The sequence below is a fragment of the Protomyctophum bolini genome (genome assembly GCF_963924005.1).
Source record: "Protomyctophum bolini genome assembly, chromosome: 22".
Classification (NCBI taxonomy): domain Eukaryota; kingdom Metazoa; phylum Chordata; class Actinopteri; order Myctophiformes; family Myctophidae; genus Protomyctophum; species Protomyctophum bolini.
Window position 1 is genome coordinate 30,906,072 of NC_137883.1, and position 23,103 is coordinate 30,929,174.

The 23,103-nt window shown below is 48.2% G+C and overlaps 2 protein-coding genes across 2 annotated transcripts in view; both read left to right on the top strand.

The window, feature by feature from the left end:
• Positions 1 to 2,555, top strand: part of qsox2 (quiescin Q6 sulfhydryl oxidase 2) — a gene marked incomplete at its 5' end in the record, with an annotated part of 17,197 nt that extends 14,642 nt beyond the window's left edge. The window contains 2 exons of the mRNA XM_080755688.1: positions 81 to 314; positions 1,431 to 2,555. Coding sequence (XP_080611814.1) covers positions 81 to 314; positions 1,431 to 1,750 — 554 coding nt within the window. The 3' untranslated portion in view covers positions 1,751 to 2,555. The remainder of the gene's footprint in view (positions 1 to 80; positions 315 to 1,430) is intronic.
• Positions 2,414 to 21,769, top strand: nacc2l (NACC family member 2-like; the record flags this gene model as incomplete). The annotated part of the gene is made up of 11 exons (XM_080755689.1): positions 2,414 to 2,426; positions 12,168 to 12,295; positions 13,409 to 13,492; positions 14,323 to 14,544; positions 14,974 to 15,173; positions 15,593 to 15,873; positions 17,367 to 17,543; positions 17,878 to 17,983; positions 19,692 to 19,789; positions 21,171 to 21,492; positions 21,715 to 21,769. 11 exons carry the CDS (start codon positions 2,414 to 2,416, stop codon positions 21,767 to 21,769), a joined length of 1,686 nt encoding a protein of 561 aa, XP_080611815.1.
• Between the last annotated feature and the right edge of the window lie 1,334 nt (positions 21,770 to 23,103).

Consider the following 23,103-nt stretch of genomic DNA (forward strand, 5'->3'; position numbering starts at 1 on the left):
CTCCCCTCTCCCCTCTCCTCTCCCCTCCCCTCCCCTCCCCTCCCCTCCCCTCCCCTCCCCTCCCCTCCTCTCCTCTCCAGGCTCCCTGAGCGAGGACCCTCTCTTCCCCAAGGCGCCGTGGCCCAGCGCCTCCCTGTGCTCCTCCTGCCATGAGGAGGCCCAGGGCGTGCACGTGTGGAGCGAGGAGCACGTCCTGTCCTTCCTGAGGAGGCACTACGGAGCGCCCAACCTTTGTCCCCTCTACGCCCTCTCCTCCTCCTCCTCCTCCTCTCCTCCTCGTCCACCGCTGGCCGACCAACGCCACCACCTCGCAGGTACGCTATTTATTCAGAATTTGAGCCACGGAAACCGCCAGAGTTGTTTTTCGTTGACTAAAAATGGGTTAAGGGTTAGGGCTGTTTGTAAACAGTAGTGGTTGTTTGTAAACAGTAGTGGTTGTTTGTAAAACAGTAGTGGTTGTTTGTAAACAGTAGTGGTTGTTTGTAAAACAGTAGTGGTTGTTTGTAAACAGTAGTGGTTGTTTGTAAACAGTAGTGGTTGTTTGTAAAACAGTAGTGGTTGTTTGTAAACAGTAGTGGTTGTTTGTAAACAGTAGTGGTTGTTTGTAAACAGTAGTGGTTGTTTGTAAAACAGTAGTGGTTGTTTGTAAACAGTAGTGGTTGTTTGTAAACAGTAAAATAGAGAGTAATAATTATCATTCTTTCGGTCTTTACTACCTGGTAACCATCAACGGTGCGGTGGGTGAATCAGGTTAAACAAAGCTATGAAAAGGCACCGTATAATTATAACTGTACAAGCAGCATAATTAGCTTAGGAATGGAACAAAAAGGGCAGTTATATGCTCCTGTATTTTAACATCAGTTATTATGGTGGTACCTGGAGAGCCAGATATTTTCTGAGGTGGTACTTCAGTATAAAATGGCTGGCAACCATTGACTTAAAAAGACCACTTCATCACCACTATTTCAACCTATACTAAAAGCATAGAAAGTACTCATTGTGCAGACTGGAACAACATGTTTTCAGATGGGGGGTCGGCGGCCAATTACATATAGTTCTGGTGGTCCTTGACATGAAAGAAGTTGAGAACCCACTGACTTAGAAACATGAGGTTTTTCAGAACGTTTGAGAAGACATTTGTAGAATCTTTTCTCAGGTCTGAATGGGTTAACCCATTTTACCCATGTTATGCTTTAGCCATTTAAAAATAGCAGATCTACAAGCTCATAGCGCGCCACCGAGTGGCGCGCTACGAGCTTGTAGGTCTGCTATTTTTGAAAAATCGAAGAACGACTGATTTTTTTTAAAAATCTGAACTCAGGTCAGAATGGGTTAATCAGACCAGTGTGTGTCCAGTGGAAACCTGGTATGAATCTGATCTCAGGTCAGAATGGGTTAATAGAAATATCACTTTTCCCACGTCCCTCTAGAAGTAGACACGCCCTCCAGGAAGGAGGAGGAGAAGAAGAAGGAGGCGGAGTCGAAGGAGGAAGGGGAGGAGTCGGACTCCGAGGTCGGGAGGAAGAGGAACTCTTCGCTGGGCGGCGGCGGTGGGGGCGTGGCCTCGGGGGGCGTGGCCTCTGTGGGGTTCCCGCCCTTCACCAGCGTGGACATGTCTCTGTGTCTGCTGCTCTACATCACTTCCTGTCTGGTCATCATGCTGCTCTTCTTCTTCTTCAGGGTTCGCTCGCGGCGCCGGAAAACACGGCACCGGAACTACCGGCTGCTGCCGGACTGGGACCGGATCTAGAGGAAAACACGGCACCGGAACTACCGGTTGCTGCCGGACTGGGACCGGATCTAGTTGTTCTTAATTAATGAAGAGAGAGAGAGAACTTCAGGGTTACTTCAGTAACCTCGGTTAGATAAGTGACTCCAAGAAGAATGGATTATTATTATTAGACAGGAATCTTTTTTTTTTATTGAACAAAACTCTGGACTGGACTAGTCTGGACTGGACTGGGCACCAGATGTAAATACAAACTGTGTCTTATAAAATCCTGGGCTGGATTTTTCTGGGACCGGATTTAATTTAAAAACAAATCGCGTCCAAATCCTCGCATGTAGTGTGGACCGGAGTGTGTGTGTGTGTGTGTGTGTGTGTGTGTGTGTTTGACCTCATTGAGAAATCATTTTTAATTACATTATATATTCATTTTATGACTGTGAAACCTCTGAGTTCAAGCATTCAAGGATCGTTAGTCGTGTGAAAAAAAAAACTTTTTGTTTCCAATATGGCTGCCTACGGTAAGGTTTGGTTCCAATATGGCCGCCTACGGTAAAGTCTGGGTCCAATATGGCTGCATATGGTAAGGTTTGGTTCCAATATGGCTGCCTACGGTAAAGTTTGGTTCCAATATGGCCGCCTACGGTAAGGTTTGGTTCCAATATGGCTGCCTAGTTTGGTTCCAATATGGCCGCCTACGGTAAGGTTTGGTTCCAATATGGCTGCCTATGGTAAAACACACAGCCCTACAGGTCAGCTCGCAACACTTGCTGTCCGGAAGTTATATGATCAGAATCATCTTTTTAATCAGATGTGATTTGACAATCAGTCAAATTATGACTGACAGTAATCAAATCACAGTTTTAACAAGTAAAAAAGTGGGTGAAAATGGGGGGGGGGGGGGATCAGAAATGTGCTGTCACTGCTTTGCCTAATTTTCCGCCTCTAATTTAAAAGAAAAAAACCAATTGATTGATTGATTCCTTGATTGATCAATGTGCGTGCTCTCTCCGTCCATAGCGACAGTGTGTGTCTCGTTGCAACAACAATCTGCTCAATCCTATCTTATAATTTACACTGAATTAATTAGTCCAGACCTCCCGTTGACGGAATTGTTTTATACCACCCCCCCTCCCCCCATACGAGTTTAAAAACATTAGCTGTAAACGATATAGTTTAGTGTCTGAGAGGTTAAGTGTCAAACCTGAACGCTGAATAAATGATAGGTCTTGATCTGAAAAGGGATGAAAACCACTGGCCTTACAAGTTACACCTAGGAATAATTTATTTAAAAGACTAAAAGTGTATGTCTCCGTCCTCCTGCCTGTGTGTGTGTGTGTGTGTGTGTGTGTGTGTGTGTGTGTGTCTCTGTTCCTGGGCTTCTGGACGTTTCTATAGTTGCACCGCTCAGTTCACACAGGTGTGATTTTTTTATATAGTCACTAAAGTGATGGCACAGAATGCAAATTTTAATTTAGTAACACTTTGTGTGAATTGTGACATAATTCTGAGGTTTCCAACTGACACCAACGATTATTATTATGATTGTTAGTATTATTATTATTATTAATAGTTATTCATTATTAAGTAATTAATTATTAATAATAATAATAGTCCTTGCATAACTTTGATTGTCATTACCTTTGGTTGGACACGCCTACTTCCCTGTCGTCCAATCACCAGCAGGAAGCATGGCGACGCCCAGTGCCAAACTCTAAATGTAACGAGAACTGTTTCTATTGGAGGAATGGACACTTCGCTAAACCCCGCCCCCTTTGCTAAACCACACCCCCACCTTACCACCACATGTGGGACGACAGGGAAGTAGGCGTGTTCAACCAAAGGTAAGCCCCACCCCCAAATGTGTTTTAATGGAGCAATGGACTCTTCGCTAAACAGTCCAAACAGTTCAGCAAACCGTTGCTAAGCTGGGCTAGCTTTCGCCACCTCAAAGCTGTCAGTGTTATTTTTGCATGGCTGTGTTGTTGAACACACACACACAGCTTGTATGTGCACAGCCTACTGCAGGCCTGGTTGACTAGATGTAGAAGACATGTGTCCAGTGCATAGCCTACTGCAGGCCTGGTTGACTAGATCTAGAAGACATGTGTCCAGTGCATAGCCTACTGCAGGCCTGGTTGACTAGATCTAGAAGACATGTGTCCAGTGCATAGCCTACTGCAGGCCTGGTTGACTAGATCTAGAAGACATGTGTCCAGTGCATAGCCTACTGCAGGCCTGGTTGACTAGATCTAGAAGACATGTGTCCAGTGCATAGCCTACTGCAAGCCTGGTTGACTAGATTTAGAAGACATGTGTCCAGTGCATAGCCTACTGCAGGCCTGGTTGACTAGATCTAGAAGACATGTGTCCAGTGCATAGTCTACTGCAGGCCTGGTTGACTAGATTTAGAAGACATGTGTCCAGTACATGTCCTTCTGCAGGCCTGGTTGACTAGATCTAGAAGACATGTGTCCAGTGCATAGCCTACTGCAGGCCTGGTAGACTATAGATTTAGAAGACATGTGTCCAGTGCATAGCCTACTGCAGGCCTGGTAGACTAGATGTAGAAGACATGTGTCCAGTGCATAGCCTACTGCAGGCCTGGTAGACTAGATGTAGAAGACATGTGTCCAGTGCATAGCCTACTGCAGGCCTGGTTGACTAGATCTAGAAGACATGTGTCCAGTGCATAGCCTACTGCAGGCCTGGTTGACTAGATCTAGAAGACATGTGTCCAGTGCATAGCCTACTGCAGGCCTGGTTGACTAGATTTAGAAGACATGTGTCCAGTGCATAGCCTACTGCAGGCCTGGTTGACTAGATCTAGAAGACATGTGTCCAGTGCATAGCCTACTGCAGGCCTGGTTGACTAGATCTAGAAGACATGTGTCCAGTGCATAGCCTACTGCAGGCCTGGTTGACTAGATCTAGAAGACATGTGTCCAGTGCATAGCCTACTGCAGGCCTGGTTGACTAGATCTAGAAGACATGTGTCCAGTGCATAGCCTACTGCAGGCCTGGTTGACTAGATCTAGAAGACATGTGTCCAGTGCATAGCCTACTGCAGGCCTGGTTGACTAGATCTAGAAGACATGTGTCCAGTGCATAGCCTACTGCAGGCCTGGTTGACTAGATCTAGAAGACATGTGTCCAGTGCATAGCCTACTGCAGGCCTGGTTGACTAGATCTAGAAGACATGTGTCCAGTGCATAGCCTACTGCAGGCCTGGTAGACTAGATTTAGAAGACATTTTGAAGCTCTTGCTACTGAAACGATGGATTCTTTGACATGGGTAAGGACAGCTTGTGGACTGGGTGGGCCTTATAGCGATGGGTCCATTTCTTTGTGATATTCTTTGCCTATAGTTTCAGTTTGATGGTGTCTGACATTTCTGATTGTTTTTAGTCAGGTGTGTGTTGCAGTAAACGGCTCATATTCTCATATTCAGTGTTATAATGTTTGACAGCAAATGTTTGATTTTTTTCTTTTCTTTTTGTTTTAGTCATTATTATAGTCCTTTGAATAAAATATCATTCGGTTTGAGAGGTCGCATCTTTGTCATCTATCAAGAGCAACAATATATCTTGACTTCTCACGGCTTCAAATCTCACGATACCTCCCGAGCACAGAAACGATACCTGCTGCTGTTTAGATCCTCAGATCAAATGATATACTGTGTGCACTCTTTCTTTTATATTCCTGAACCGATTATATGACAAAGGTCTCAATGGAGCATAAATAATGTTTGTTATGAGCTGGTCCGGCCGGCTCCGTTCACTGCTTAAAGGAGAATTCCATGCTAGAATGCTTTCTTACCTTTCTTACCTTTCTTTGTAGTTGTTACGTCCCCACCAAAGAGGTCCAGGTGTTTTTTTGTGCAAAAGCTCCTTATTGGCTATTTCCCCTATACCATAAGCGCTCAATGAATTGCATTGAATTGATTGGGGCTATGGGGTGTTGTGCTAATTTGCTTATTTCCATCGAAAAAAGTAGTAAAGTGTGCCGCTTGGGATATTATTTACATTATAAAGAGAGGATATATACAAAAAAACATAATTTTGAGCGATGGAAATAAGCAAATTAGCACAACACCCCATAGCCCCATTAAATTCCCATTCAATGCAATGCAATTCATGTAAGGCTTATGGTAGGGGGAAATAGCCAATAAGGAGCTTTTGCACAAAATAACACCTGGACCTCTTTGATGGGGACGTAACAACTACAAATAAAGGTAAGAAAGCCTTTTAGCATGGAATTCTCCTTTAAATGTATTCATGTAACTTCCGGTGCGAGATTTGGCTCCCATGAAAGTGTCATGCATGGCAGACAGCAGACCGCACGGTCACGTGAAAGTGTCTTCTGTAAATCCTGACAGTTTTCTGAAATACCTCATGTTTCTGTATCAGTGGTTCTCACAGGGTTAAACCTCATGTTTCTGTGTCAGTGGTTCTCACAGGGTTAAACCTCATGTTTCTGTATCAGTGGTTCTCACAGGGTTAAACCTCATGTTTCTGTGTCAGTGGTTCTCACAGGGTTAAACCTCATGTTTCTGTGTCAGTGGTTCTCACAGGGTTAAACCTCATGTTTCTGTATCAGTGGTTCTCACAGGGTTAAACCTCATGTTTCTGTGTCAGTGGTTCTCACAGGGTTAAACCTCATGTTTCTGTATCAGTGGTTCTCACAGGGTTAAACCTCATGTTTCTGTGTCAGTGGTTCTCACAGGGTTAAACCTCATGTTTCTGTATCAGTGGTTCTCACAGGGTTAAACCTCATGTTTCTGTGTCAGTGGTTCTCACAGGGTTAAACCTCATGTTTCTGTATCAGTAGGTGCTCATGTTTCATGTCAAGAACCCCCAAAAATGATCTGTAATCTAATCGGTCCCACCGACCCCCCCCCCCCATCTGAAAATATGTTGTTCCAGGAAACCCTCCAGAAGCAAACCTTTACCGGTCCGTAACTCTGAGTGGAACGAATGGAACCAAATGGACCACACATGGTTCTGTCTGTCTGTCTGTCTGTCTGTCTGTCTGTCTGTCTGTCTGTCTAGCAAGTTGCTGAAGAAAGTTCTGTCCCTGGTGTGAACTCAGGTGAACTCATCTACTACGCACACACACACACACACACACAAGCACATGCACACGCTCACACACTCACACTGTAGATGGCTCCCACAGGCAGATCATAAGGTGTATGTATGATCCTACTGTATCGCCTGTTATGAAAGCTACACACGTACAACTTTGTCTGTGTTGTGCTGAGCTGTGCCCTGTATAGTGTGTGTGTGTGTGTGTGTGTGTGTGTGTGTGTGTGTGTGCGCGGGGCGGTTGGCACACAGTCGCAGTGTGCACGTTATGTAGTCAGCATGCCAACTCAGCCAGACACCGCAATGCAGAGAGCTGTGCATTTGGCCAAGTCATGCCACACACACACACACACACACACACGCAGAGATAGACACACACACACACACAGTTAGACACACACATACAGTTAGACATGCACACACACACACACACGCACACAATCACACACGCACGCACGCACACACATGCATGGCACAAAGTAAGTGCTGTACAGTTATCTGTGCATGCGTGCGTGCATGTGTGTGTGTGTGTGTGTGTGTGTGTGCGTGCGTGTGTGTGCGCGAGCGTGCGTGTGTGTTTTTTAATATTCAACCTTGAAGTGTGTGTGTTCTGGTATAGAGCAGATGAGCTGCTGTGTAATGCATGTGTCTCTCGTCCCCTTCTCTCTCTCTCTCTCTCTCTCATCCTCTGCAGGCCAGTTAGCCGCATTAGCTCTCTCTCTGTCCTTAGATGACTCCTCCTCTCTCTCTCTCCCTCTCTCTCTCTCTCTCCCTCTCTCTCTCTCTCTCTCTGCTGTCTGCTATGTCTCTCCTCCGCCCCCCTCCCCCCCCCTCCTGTGTGTGACACACACTCCAGACGATGTGCATTGACTCTTTACTGCTGCACAGGAGAGGAGAGGAGAGGAGAGACCAACACAACATCACACACACAGAGCACAGCGCAGGTAAATACTTCTCTAGTCTGTCTGTGTCTGTCTGCCTGCCTGTCTGTCTGCCTGTCTGTCTGCCTGTCTGTCTGTCTGTCTGCCTGTCTGCCTGTCTGTCTGTATCTCTCTGTCTGCCTGCCTGCCTGTCTGTCTCTCTGTCTGCCTGTCTGTCTCTCTGCCTGTCTGTCTGTCTGTATCTCTCTGTCTGCCTGTCTGTCTCTCTGTCTGCCTGTCTGTCTCTCTGCCTGTCTGTCTGTCTGTATCTCTCTGTCTGTATCTCTCTGTCTGCCTGTGTGTCTGTCCGTCCCTCTGCCTGTCTGCCTGTCTGTCCGTCTCTCTGCCTGTCTGTCCGTCTCTCTGCCTGTCTGCCTGTCTGTCCGTCTCTCTGCCTGTCTGTCCGTCTCTCTGCCTGTCTGTCTGCCTGTCTCTCTGCCTGTCTGTCTGCCTCTCTGCCTGTCTGTCTGTCTGTCTCTCTTACTGTAAACATGTAAACAACAGCAGCATGCGTACATACTGTAGCCGGTGTGAGGTCAGTGCCCCCGTTGACACAGAGAGAGAGAGAGAGAGCTGTGTGTGTGCGCGCGTGTGTGTGTGTGCGTGCGTGCATGCGTGTGTGTGTGTGCGTGTGTGTGTGTGCGTGCGTGCGTGCGAGACACAGGTGTTTTCCTTTTTCTCATGACGTCAGCACTTTTGATTTTCTTTTAGATTTTTTAGATTTTTTTTACTCAAGGACAGTTCTGACAACAATTGGCTCACTGGAGAGCGTGGGAGTTGAACCGGCGACCGACCCGTGCGTTTTGTTTATTTCAGACCGACTCGTCGACGGGTCTGTTTGGCGTCCCGTCCGTCCGTTCGCGAGCGTCGCTCGTGTGTTGTCTTTAGCCTAACGTCACCTCTGCTCTCCAACCGGAGATCCAGGGCAGGTTTTGTTGTTCATCCTTTTTAGCAAAATGTCTGACTGGGATGTATGGCGTGCTGTTTACTTTTCAGCGCAAAAATGTATACAGTCAATTGGGGGGCACGGAGGCACGGTTGTCGGTAGTGCTGTCGCCTCACACAGCTAGAAGGTCCTGGGTTTGATTCCCGCTGTGGGACACTGTGGGCGTATCCGTGGAGGAGGCTTTATGTGGAGTTTGCATGTTCTCCCCGTCTCCCCTAGGGTAGATACCCTCACATGTACTCCCCTATAGGGTAGGTACCCTCACATGTTCTCCCCTATAGGGTAGGTACCCTCACATGTTCTCCCCTATAGGGTAGATACCCTCACATGTACTCCCCTAGGGTACCCTCACATGTTCTCCCCTATAGGGTAGGTACCCTCACATGTTCTCCCCTAGGGTAGGTACCCTCACATGTTCTCCCCGTGTCCCCTAGGGTAGATACCCTCACATGTACTCCCCTAGGGTAGATACCCTCACATGTACTCCCCTAGGGTAGATACCCTCACATGTACTCCCCTAGGGTACCCTCACATGTTCTCCCCGTGTCCCCTAGGCTAGGTACCCTCACATGTTCTCCCCGTGTCCCCTAGGCTAGGTACCCTCACATGTTATCCCCTAGGGTAGGTACCCTCACATGTTCTCCCCTAGGGTAGGTACCCTCACATGTTCTCCCCTAGGGTAGGTACCCTCACATGTTCTCCCCTAGGGTAGGTACCCTCACATGTTCTCCCCTAGGGTAGGTACCCTCACATGTTCTCCCCTAGGGTAGGTACCCTCACATGTTCTCCCCTATAGGGTAGGTACCCTCACTTGTTCTCCCCTAGGGTAGGTACCCTCACATGTTCTCCCCGTGTCCCCTAGGGTAGGTACCCTCACATGTTCTCCCCTAGGGTAGGTACCCTCACATGTTCTCCCCGTGTCCCCTAGGGTAGGTACCCTCACATGTTCTCCCCTAGGGTAGGAACCCTCACATGTTCTCCCCTAGGGTAGGTACCCTCACATGTTCTCCCCGTGTCCCCTAGGGTAGGTACCCTCACATGTTCTCCCCGTGTCACCCTAGGGTAGGTACTTCAACCGTTTATCCGTAGTCGGGTCGCGGGGGCAACAGCTCATAATAATCATAGTTTGTTCAGTAACAGTGTTAATGATTTCAGTAACCTTTTGAAAAAAAAAAACAGAAAATACATTTTCAGATCGGGATACCCCATTTCAACCAATCAGAGCTCATATTCAGCCCTGTGCATCCAATCAGCTCACATTTCATCCAATCAGAGCACATACAGCCCATTTCATCCAATCAGAGCTCATACAGCCCATTTCATCCAATCAGAGCTCATACAGCCCATTTCATCCAATCAGAGCTCATATACAGGACACGTAGAGGATAAACAAGTGAACGTGGAAGCTGTATGACACAAAAGGAGAAGCGGATCACGTGCATGTGGAACTGGAGCGATCTGATAAAGGGCTTTTCTCTCTCTTCCCTCTCCTGAGACGTGGGGTCCAGTCTGCTCCATGTGTTGTTTTTGGCAGCACATTTAGTCTATCGAATATAGTTTTAGTCACATTTTAGTCACCTGGAATGTTTTAGTTTTATCTCGGTAGCAGTAACGCTAATATTTTAGCATTCAAGATGGAAGACGAAACCGGACACGAGTCATATAGTGGAATAGCCTGAGAACGGCACCCAAGCACCACCACTTATGTCCACCAGGCGGCACTCGATGTGTTAAAGGGTTGGTTCGGATTTTTGGACATGTTGTGTATGAAATGCTTACCATAAATATCGCGGTTGCTTAAAGGTATTAAATGACTGGCCGAGGAGTGCTGCTCCTGTTTGGGGGAATATCGAGTAGTTTCCAGGGTCACTGGGGGCTACAAAACTAGCGTAATTCGTATTGTTGAGCGATATCTACCATTATAGACCAACTTTCGTTCAACTTTGACCGCTCTGTCACATGGTACTATTTTCTTTGTGTTCAGTATCACTGCGCCGCATAGAACACCATAGTGCTGGCGCGCCGCGGCAGGATACAGCACCAAAGCTAGGTGCTATGCAGCTGCCCCGGGTCGGCTAGCTACGAGGTTTCATTTCATTCAAAACAGTTACTTTTGACTCGTTCCGGTTACTTTATTTTTAAGTTTTGTTTTGTGTCATAGAGGAAAATGATAGTTGTTTCAATTCTTTCAAAGTAGATCAAGTAGATATGGTGCTTTATGGTTTAGCATTTCATACAGCTTCATGTCCAAAAATCCGAACCAACCCTTTAAGACACATGCGTGGCCGGTTAAGACTCACCTGTGGCTTCCGCGTGCCGCATACGGTTAGGGTTAGGTCAGGGAGGGTTTGGGGTAGGGTGTCGAACTATTGCATGTCGGATTGTCGGACTCTTCGTTGGACTAAAGATATGCACCCAAGCTGCTGCGTTCTCGCTAGCAGTGACACAAGCTACCTGCTAGGTGCGTTCACGCACTGTATTTATTATTCTGCACTGCAATTTTTACTCTCATTTTTCTCTGCCTCTGTTTAGTTTTACTATGTTGTGTTGCGTTGCGTTGCCTCCTGTGTCCATCACTCTCCTCTTCCATGTCTTAATTGTTTCCGTCCTCTTCCAGATGGTTCCATCCTGAGATGGCGCGTCCGTCAGCAAACCCACGTCTGGACTGTCTTCGCGTAGCTGCCTTCACCATCCAGCGCTAGGCAACAGGCTAGCCAACGGCTAGTAGTGCCAGCTAGCTAACAGACTAGTTGTGCCAGCTAGCCAACAGGCTAGTGGTGCCAACTAGCCAACAGGCTAGTGGTGCCAGCTATCCAATTGGCTAGTGGTGCTAGCTAGCCAACAGGCTAGTGGCGTCAGCTATCCAACTGGCTAGTGGTGCCAGCTATCCAATTGGCTAGTGGTGCCAGCTAGCCAACTGAACTGGCTAGTGGTGCCAACTAGCCAACTGGCTAGTGGTGCCAGCTAGCAAACAGGCTATTGGTGCCAGCTAGCAAACGGGCTAGTGGTGCCAGCCAGCCAACTGGCTAGTGGTGCCAGCCAGCCAACTGGCTAGCCCCGGCTAGCCAAGAACTTATCCATCAAATTGCTAGCCTGTTAGCTAGTCCCCCTAGCGGCTGTGACCTCCACCATGTCCGAGGGGCTTCTGCAGGTCAGTGGTGGACAGAGAACATATACTAGTGTTGTGGTACTCAAGTCCAGACTTGGTCTGGAGTCCACATTTTCATTACTCGGTCTCGTCTTGGTCTTGCACATAATCTGACCTCATTAATTTACTGCCAGCTATGTGTTTTGTTGCTTTTTCTCACCTTTTACGGTCTGAGACATAGTGAGTAGAAAGTAGGTTGGAAAAGGGTGAAGTGGTCCCTTAAGAAATGTATAACTTAAAAAAAAAAGTTCAACAAATGAAAATGTGTTTTATATTAAGTCGAGTAGTGAAGTGAGTGTGCTGTACTGTGTTGTAGGCCTATATTCAATAGTGAAGTGAGTGTTCTGTGTGGTTTTGCAGGTGGAGATCCCAGACTTTGGGAGCAGTGTTCTGGGCAGCCTGAACCAGCAGCGTCTGTTGGGACACTACTGTGATGCCTCCATTCTGGTGCAGGGCCAGGCCTTCAAGGTACCCCACACTGTCATCCACATACACCTCCATCCTTCAAGGTAACCCACACTGTCATCCACATACACCCGAGTTCTCCTCCATCCACTTGCATTAAGTTGCTCAAAAGCGCATGAGGCGATTTCACTCCTCCTTCCATGTAGGAACAGAGTGCATTCTGGGATGGATTTGCCCCAAACACATAACGCACTGCCGTTGAACGCGCACGAACGCGCACGAGCGTGCTGCCGTCGTGAACGTGCACAACGATAGTCAACGGACCAGCGCGTTCATGTGTTTGGGGCCAGGCTGCAATACCAAATTCGGCCACTATGTCCATTTCGCCTCAGGGTTTCCTCTGTGTGCCGTCTCTATTCATATACTCTAAGTACAGAACACTATCATCCACATAAAACCCATTTTCTAAAACGGTTAGTCCCTAGAGGGTCTGCATAAAGTGAGTGGCAAAGTGTGTGACGAAATTAATTTATTGTTGTTTGAAGTAATTTAATGCAATCAAATATAGGACTTTACCGTTTACAGGTATGATGATGTCACGCGCATACCCTCGTATATACACTTGATTCTGATTGGCTGGTTTCTGATTAGACCACGTAGTAATTCTTACGATAATCTACACCTTAAATCCCTTTTTTTTATATCGTTCCCAGGTGCGTTGCATTGATACTGCAGCTCTGTAGCTGAACTAGGGAAGGGAAGCACTTCATTGATTGCCTTACAGACCTTGGCCGTGCGAGCGTCTAAGCTTCACCAAAAAGAATTCTGCCAGGGCACACTTGAAGTTGTCCTAGCCAAAAATATCCCCAAATATCTCTCGCCCTCGGGCACGACGTGCAATCTCTATCTCTCTCTCTCTCTCTCTCTCTCTCTCTCTCTCTCTCTCTCTCTCTCTCTCTCTCTCTCTCTCTCTCTCTCTCTCTAATGGTCAGTGGATGACTCTCGCCCTCAGGCCAATTGTGCAGTTCTGTTGGCTCTCTCTCTCTCGCTATCTCTCTCTAATGGTCGGTGGATGTCTCTCGCCCTCAGGCCCATCGTGTGGCCCTGTTCAGTCTCTCTTTCTCTCTCTCTCTCTCGCTCTCTCTCTAATGGTCAGTGGATGTCTCTCGCCCTCAGGCCCATCGCGCGGTCCTGGCTGCCTCCTCGCTCTACTTCAGAGACCTGTTCAGCTCGGCCGCAGACTCCTCCTCTTCCTGCCAGGTAGGCCGCAGACTCCTCCTCTTCCTGCCAGGTAGACACTGGGTGTTTCAGAGAACTGTCATGAATTAGAAGACATTGACGGCCAAGCTACACCAGGCTTTTCTCGCCCGTTTACACTAAACGTGCGGACCGTGCGTGCGTAAGCCAAATGCCCCGGCTACATCGATCTGTCAGACGCGCGGCAGGTTTGTGCGGGACCTTCCGGGAGGATATATAGATACGCGCGCATGGGGGCATTATACGCACGTAAAAATAATTAGAACCGATCCTATTCTTAGAGCATGCGTAGGATGGCCTGCGGTATCCGTGCGTCTGGTGTAGCTGGTATCATTGACATATATTGGTCCTATCCCAACGCACTGTACGTGCGCAGTAAACGTGCGCAGTAAACGCATACGGACGCACGCAAAATTGCCTGGTGTAGCTTGGCCGTCAGTAGAATTTGCTCTCAGGTCTAATAAAGTTGAAACATCGGCGTACTTGTTCCCCTCCCACCCACCAGGTGGCAGTGTTTGAGCTGTACTTGTCCCCCTCCCACCCACCAGGTGGCAGTGTTTGAGCTGTACTTGTCCCCCTCCCACCCACCAGGTGGCAGTGTTTGAGCTGCCTCTTGTCCCCCTCCTGCCCACCAGGTGGCAGTGTTTGAGCTGTACTTGTCCCCCTCCTGCCCACCAGGTGGCAGTGTTTGAGCTGTACTTGTCCCCCTCCCACCCCTGTACTTGTCCCCCTCCCACCCACCAGGTGGCAGTGTTTGAGCTGCCTCTTGTCCCCCTCCTGCCCACCAGGTGGCAGTGTTTGAGCTGCCTCTTGTTCCCCCTCCCGCCCACCAGGTGGCGGTGTTTGAGCTGCCGTCGTCGGTGACTCCGGCCTGCTTCCAGCAGATCCTGTCGTTCTGCTACACGGGGCGCCTGAGCATGGCGGCCAGCGAGCAGCTGGTCCTGATGTACACGGCGGGATATCTCCAGATCCAGAACATCGTGGAGCGCGGCATGGAGCTGATGATGATGAAGGCCTCCTCCTCTTCCTCCTCGCCGCTCTGCTGCGACTCCCAGGTGAGCCCGGGGACACGCGCACGCACACACGCACGCACGCACGCACGCACGCCACACACACACACACACACAGACAGGACCTCGAAACACACCCATGTGCGCGCGCACACACACACACACAGGATCAGGTGAGCTAAGGGACACGCGCGTGCCTCGCACGCACGCACACACAAACACACACAGTACGTTGGAACGCCCCATGTCGCGACCGGGTGCTAGGCGTTTATCCGACATACCAAAAGTCTGACATTTGTGCCGCGGGTTACAAATCGCCCCCATGCTGCTCTGAAACAATATATTCAATGATTTGCGCCACACTGCTATTTTTCAACAGCTAAAGCATAAAGTAATGCTTTAAAAACACCAAAAGGGGTTTACCGCCCAAGAATGGGTTAAATCTCACGGCTGAGCTTTCCTGTCCAATCACAGACGGCGTCCACGGACGAGCTGGGCGTGTACGAGCCTCGCCACCACGCCGGAGGCTCCTCCCCCTCGGCGGCCTCGCACCGCCACCACGCAGCCCCTCTAAGCCCCGCCCCCCTCAGTCCAGAGGAGCTGCTGCTCGCCGTGAGCCGCATCAAGCAGGAGAGGAACGACTCGCCGCCGCCCCCCGAGGGCGCGGAGGCCAGGTGAGAGCATAGCATGACGCCTCCTCCTCCTCCTCCTCCTGCCGACCACATGGGGGCAGCAGAGGGAGCCGAGGCCACGTGAGCGTCCGTTTTGGTCCACTAACGACTAACGCCGTGACGGAAACGTTGCCTCGCTGTGTTTCATTTTTTGGAAGCGCGCTCCGGTTGCTATGCAAGGTTGCTAGGGCCCCGCCCACATTGATGATGATGTCACTGGAAGACGGTTTTTCGAAACTGTCCACAGCCCTCCTATGAGACACAGACTAGAGTAGAAAAAAAATCGTGCCATTTTTTCATGATTATTTGTGAGGACCTATTTATATGAAGATAGGTTGAAAAGTGGTGAAGTGGTCCTTTAAGGTTGAAACGACTGTGATGCTGAAAACCTTTCTCTGTGGCCGTTCTGCTGCCCCCTGTAGGAGCGAGGCGGCGCTGCAGCGCGGCAGCGCCCTGTGCTACCTGGGGGGTCCGGGGGGCGGCGTGGTGGGCGCGGTGGTGCCCGGCCTGCAGTCCTACCTCCTGGCCAGCGGGGGCGCCGGCGGCGGCCGCTCCAGCCCGGGGGGCTCCTCGCTGCCCACGGACTCCCCCGCCTCCCACCCCCCCACGGAGGAGGAGATGGACGAGGACTACTACGGCAGCGCCGGCGTCGTTCCCGCCGGCATCTACGGCCAGATCTACGGTCACCACGGCAACGCCTACAGTAAGTCTACGGCAACGCCTACAGTAAGTCTACGGTAACGCCTACAGTAAGTCTACGGTAACGTCTACGGCAACGCCTACAGTAAGTCTACGGTCACCACGGCAACGCCTACAGTAAGTCTACGGTCACCACGGCAACGCCTACAGTAAGTCTACGGTCACCACGGCAACGCCTACAGTAAGTCTACGGTCACCACGGCAACGCCTACAATAAGTCTACGGTAATGCGTACAGTAAGACTACGGTAACGTCTACGGCAACGCCTACAGTAAGTCTACGGTCACCACGGCAACGCCTACAGTAAGTCTACGGTCACCACGGCAACGCCTACAGTAAGTCTACGGTCACCACGGCAACGCCTACAGTAAGTCTACGGTCACCACGGCAACGCCTACAGTAAGTCTACGGTCACCACGGCAACGCCTACAGTAAGTCTACGGTCACCACGGCAACGCCTACAGTAAGTCTACGGTCACCACGGCAACGCCTACAGTAAGTCTACGGTCACCACGGCAACGCCTACAGTAAGTCTTTGGTAATGCGTACAGTAAGACTACGGCAACGCCTACAGTAAGTCTACGGTAATGCGTACAGTAAGACTACGGTAACTCCTACAGTAAGTCTACGGCAACGCCTACAGTAAGTCTACGGTAATGCGTACAGTAAGACTACGGTAACGCCTACAGTAAGTCTACGGTAATGCGTACAGTAAGACTACGGTAACGCCTACAGTAAGTCTACGGTAATGCGGACAGTAAGACTACGGTAACTCCTACAGTAAGTCTACGGTAATGCGTACAGTAAGACTACGGTAACTCCTACAGTAAGTCTACGGCAACGCCTACAGTAAGTCTACGGTAATGCGTACAGTAAGACTACGGTAACGCCTACAGTAAGTCTACGGCCAGATCTACGGTCACCACGGCAACGCCTACAGTAAGTGTACGGCAACGCCTACAGTAAGTCTACAGCAACGCCTACAGTAAGACTATGGTAACGTATACAGTAACGCTACAGTAACTATAGTTCCACACTCACTGCAGCTGGGCCACATTAACTGTTGTAGCAAAGATAGCTGATCTGCAAGCTCAAAACGCGTCGCACTGCGACGCGTTTTGAGCTTGTATATCAGCTATCTTTTGCTATATTTGAATTGGCATCCTGAAAAGTAACCTTTTTTAATTTAATTTCAAATGCATTTATTTATAGTTATGTCAACTTTATGAACTAAATAGCCTACAAATACATTGGGACGTAAAACAGACATTAACATTTTAACACTATAGTCATTTATAGACTGAAGTAAATAAAAGCGGGTCATGTTTGCATGTTTGGAATCAATGAAATCAATAATAATAATATATCAATATTCGGATATTAACCCGAGGGCCACATAAAATTACCATGGTTTGTACAGATTCAGATTCACCGCTGCTCTCCCCCCCCTCCTTCCCTACCCCCCCCTCCCTCCCTACCCCCCCCCCCCCCCCCCAGTCCAAGAGAAGATGGAGATGCTCCCGCTCCCGTTGGCTAACGAGCGGCGCCCCTGCGTCCTGATTGGTCGAGACACCATGGCGCTGCCGGCCAGCCTGATCAGTCAGATCGGATACCGCTGTCACCCCACGCTCTACACGGAGGGGGACCCCGGGGAGAAGGTGGAGCTGGTGGCAGGTAGGTTACAGAGACCCTAACCCCTGACCTATAACCTCTGACCCTACCCTGACCTATAACCTCTGACCCTACCCTGACCTATAACCTCTGACCCTACCCTGAGCTATAACCTCTGACCCTACCCTGACTTATAACCTCTGACCCTACCCTGAGCTTTGACCTCTACCTGTGTGTGTGTGTGTGTGTGTGTGTGTGTGTGTGTGTGTGTGCGTGTGTGCGTGTGTGTGTGTGTGTGTGTGTGTGTGTGTGTGTGTGTGTGTGTGTGTGTGTGTGTGTGTGTGTGTGTGTGTGTGTGTGTGTGTGCGTGCGTGTGTGCGTGCGTGCGCGTTTGCAGGCTCTGGTGTGTACATGACCAGAGGTCAGCTGATGAACTGTCACCTGTGTGCCGGGGTCAAACACAAAGTGTTACTAAGACGACTACTGGCCACCTTCTTCGACAGGTGGGTCATTCTACTGGTGTGTGTGTGTGTGTGTGTGTGTGTGTGTGTGTGAGTGAGCGTGCGCGCACATGTGTGTGCGTGCGTCACGCGTGCGCATGTCATGTGTGTGTGTGTGTGTGTGTGTGTGTGTGTGTGTGTGTGTGTGCATGTTTAGGTAGCATTTCATGTAGACATACAGTAGCACTCTATAGTGTATACACATAGTTTCATTGTACAGACATTCCAGTGTTAGACGGATGTTAATTCCTTAACATCTTAAGATTACTTATGATCCTTAATTACTATCTCTATGTACAGTATGTGTGATGTACGTTCTTGCTTACTGTAAATCGCTCTGGATTAAATATGAAGTATTTATTAACCGTTTTGCAGAACTATACAGTAGGCTACACTTCTCAGGCACAACTTAATACAAAAACTGTTCACGGTGAGTGGACGACACCATAAAGCATTACACTTGTTTACAAGAGGGTCCACCTCTAGTTTTAGTCGACTAAATGGCATAAGACTTTAGTCGACTGAATCTACAGTTGATTCAGTCGACTAAAATGTGTTTTGATGCCGTTGTAATTTCAGCATGCAACCAAGTGTCAAAAAACTTATACTGGATACTCTTGTCCACTTTAGTCCCTTCCTGACATTTTAGTCTAGTTTGTATTTGTTGACAGAATTGCCAATAATTATATTTAGTCTTAGTTTTAGTCGTCGTAGCCTCAGTTTTCATTTAGTTTCTGTTTAGTTCTCGTCAGTGGGAAAAAAGGTAGTCGACGAACATTTTTCATCTTAGTTTAGTTAAAGGGATAGTTCAGATTAAGCTGTATGAAATACTTGCCATTAATATAGTGGTTGCAACTGTATTAATTGATTGCCTGAGTCCCGTGGTGGGAGTTCTGCTCTGGTTTTGGTCAATATTAAGTAGTTCCGGTCAAAGTAAATTAATCCACAAAACTAACGTAATTTGTATTGTTGACCTATTTCTAAAATATTAGCGCAACTTTCGTTCAACTTTGACCCCTCCATCACATGGAACTATGTTTTGGGCGTAGTGATATGGACACAGAAAACATAGTTCCATGTGATAGAGGGGTAAAACATTAACGAAAGTTGCACTAATATTTTAGAAATAGGTCAACAATACAAATGACGTTAGTTTTGTGGATTTATTTACTTTTACTGCGTGGCCCCCCAGTGCCCCCCACAAATTGACCGGAACTACTTAATATTTCACCTAAACCAGAGCAGAACTCCCACCACGGGACTCAGGCAATCAAAGAATACAGTTGCAACCACTATATTAATGGCAAGTATTTCATACAACTTAAAGGTAGAGTAAGTGATTTCACTCAAAAAACCTTAGGTTTCGTTTTTGGCTGTGGGACCTGAGCCTTCGTCCAATCAGGATAGAGAGTCAAAAACGAAACCTAAGGTTTTTTGACCCCCAGGGGTTAACTGGGGACAGGGAGGAACTCCTTATATGGTCAGCACACTCTATAGTAGAGAGGATTATCACAACAAAACAAAAAAATAAGTGATATTTGAATTAAGTGAAATCACTTACTACCTTTAAGTTAAAAAAATCTGTACTATCCCTTTAATTCTAGAACCAGCTTACTGTGTATACATGCTGCTGATTGGCCCAGAGATACAACGAGGTATATATATATATGTTTATACATGCTGCTGATTGGCCTGTTATTGTTTTCCATAGAAACACACTGGCCAATAGCTGTGGGACGGGGATCCGCTCGTCGACCAATGATCCAAGTCGAAAACCCCTGGACAACAGAGTGTTAAACACTGTTAAATGTAAGACGCACAGGCGCACACACACACACACACACACACACACACACACACACACACACACACACACACACACACACACACACACACACACACACATACTGTCTGTATGTAGGCTACTGTATGTGTGTGTGTATTAGAGCTTCTAGTCTAGACTCATAGGGCTGTATTTTGCGTGTCTTAAAGGGGGTGTCAGTGATTTCAGTCAAAAACCCTTAGGTTTCGTTTTTGCCTTGGGACACAAGCTTTCATCCAATCAGGATAGAGAACAAAAACGAAACCTAAGGTTTTTTGACCCCCAGGGGTTAACTGGGGACAGGGAGGAACTCCTTATATGGTCAGCACACTCTATAGTAGAGAGGATTATCACAACAAAACAAAAAAATAAGTGATATTTGAATTAAGTGAAATCACTGACTCTACCTTTAAGTACCAGGTCTTATTACCTAACTTGAGTAAACTAAAGACCTGGAGGCGTGATCAATGCCATTTGGCTATTCTGAGTGGGCAAAGAGCATTGATCACGCCTCCAGGTCTTTAGTTTACTCAAGTTAGGGAATAAGACCTGGTACTTAAGACACGCAAAATACAGCCCCTAGACTCAGTGAAATAGTGAAAATCGAACTAATAATTTCAGTAATTGTGTCCTCGAAATTTGGGGACGGAATCATGTATTGCACGCTGTGATTGGCTGGAGTAGCCATAAATGGCCTACTAATGCGCAAGCAGAGCGCGCACGTACTGTCGACCGCTACGGACTGTCAATTCTCAGCCTCTCTGTAAAAAAAAAGCCAGCCGTCCACAATACTTGCGCGCTCTGCTTGCGCTAGTAATAAAGGGACACATGTGTGAGACATACAGAAATCTCCATATATGGGCATAAAAAGGACACTATAATATAATAGCAACTATATTCTTCATTCCTTCCTCAGTGTACTGTCAGAACTATATTCTTCATTCCTTCCTCAGTGTACTGTCAGAACTATATTCTTCATTCCTTCCTCAGTGTACTGTCAGAACTATATTCTTCATTCCTTCCTCAGTGTACTGTCAGAACTATATTCTTCATTCCTTCCTCAGTGTACTGTCAGAACTATATATTCTTCATTCCTTCCTCAGTGTACTGTCAGAACTATATTCTTCATTCTCTTCCTCAGTGTACTGTCAGAACTATATTCTTCATTCCTTCCTCAGTGTACTGTCAGAACTATATTCTTCATTCCTTCCTCAGTGTACTGTCAGAACTATATATTCTTCATTCCTTCCTCAGTGTACTGTCAGAACTATATTCTTCATTCTCTTCCTCAGTGTACTGTCAGAACTATATTCTTCAATCCTTCCTCAGTGTACTGTCAGAACTATATATTCTTCATTCCTTCCTCAGTGTACTGTCAGAACTTCGCTCCCAACTTCAAGGAGAGTGAGATGAACGTCATTGCGGCCGACATGTGCACCAACGCGCGCCGCGTGCGCAAGCGCTGGCTCCCCAAGATCCAGTCGCTGCTCCCCGACGGCCTCCCCAGCCCCGCCCCCAGCTCCTCCCACCACCCCCGCCGCGGAAAGAGAGGAGGAGGAGGAGGAGGTCAGGGGTCAGGAGGAGGCCAGGGCGAAGCTCCGCCTCTGGCCCCGCCTCCTCCTCCGCCGTCGTTTGAGAGTTCGGAGTTCTACGAGAGCCAGATGAACTGTTCTCTCCTGCCTCACCTGCAGTTCGCCGCCTCGTCTAGAGGGGGCGCCACCACCGCCACCGCCGCCCCCACAGCGGGGGGAGGGGGAGGCGACGAACAGGAGGGGGGGGGAGGAGACCCGCCCCCGACGACAGACCACGCCCCCTCCCTCCCTTCCTCGCTGTCCTCGTCCTCGCACCCCTCCCCCCAGCCCGCCGACCCCCCCGCTTCCACATCCTCCTCCTCCTCCTCCTCCGCTCACAGGGGATTGGCTGACGCGGAGGAGAGGGGGGAGGAGCCTCTAGAGGACAGCCAATAAAGCTTTCTTGAATATCGCCTCAGCCTACCTGTATGTATATAAACACACACTAGCTACCTGTGTCTGTACTAGAGAGAGAGAGAGAGAGAGACGTTAGCGCATCAAGGACGAAGAATGAAGTTCCCTGATGATTTTACGGACGTTAGCGTGTTAGCGCGTTAGCACGTTAGCGCATCAAGGACGATGAATGAAGATCCCTGATGATTTTACGGACGTTAGTGCGTTAGTGTGTTAGCGCGTTAGCACGTTAGCGCATCAAGGACGAAGAATGAAGTTCCCTGATGATTTTACGGACGTTAGTGCGTTAGCGTGTTAGCACGTTAGCGCATTAAGAACGATGAATGAAGATCCCTGATGATTTTACGGACGTTAGTGCGTTAGCGTGTTAGCGCGTTAGCACGTTAGCGCATCAAGGACGATGAATGAAGATCCCCGATGATTTTACACCCGCCGATTTTTCGTTTTTGAGGATCGCTCTTTCACGTTTTAGTCCCGTTGATCTGAAACGCACCGACCGAATTAGGGCTGTGAACTGTGACCTTTGTAAATTAATTTATCAAAATTAATTGCATGTTAAATTTGCATATCAATATTTGACTTTTTTTAAATGAATTCAGATTTTGGTATCCCTTTTAATCTAAATTTACCATCATCCACTGAGTCAAGCAAAGAGTTGATTATAATCATGTATTGAACATTTTCCAAACATTTTCGCTATTTCTCCAAAAGTCCCCTAACCTCATATCACTCTTAACCGGCCACATAAGTCCCCTAACCTCATATCAGTTTTAACCGGCCACATAAGTCCCCTAACCTCATATCAGTCTTAACCGGCCACATAAGTCCCCTAACCTCATATCAGTTTTAACTGACCACGTAAGTCCCCTAACCTCACATCAGTTTTAACCGGCCACGTAAGTCCCCTAACCTGATATCAGTTTTAACCGACCACATAAGTCCCCTAACCTCATATCAGTTTTAACCGGCCACGTAACCTGATATCAGTTTTAACCGGCCACGTAACCTGATATCAGTTTTAACCGGCCACGTAACCTGATATCAGTTTTAACCGGCCACGTAAGTCAGTTTCGATGGTGTTTTGGCTTTCGTGGCAGTATAGTTTCACTTCCACAGATCCTATAGTGGCCTCTACTGGCGGTGTTCAGTATGTGATGTGGAAACTCTATGAGTTTTCTCATGCAAATCGGCTACTTTTGCTGTTTGTGAGATCGCCCACACGGGCGCTCGAGCCGCGGAGAAAAGGTTGTTATTGTGAGGTTCCGGCTTGGCACTTCTTTGGCACATTTTGTTGCCCCCCTCGGTGCGTTGCCCCC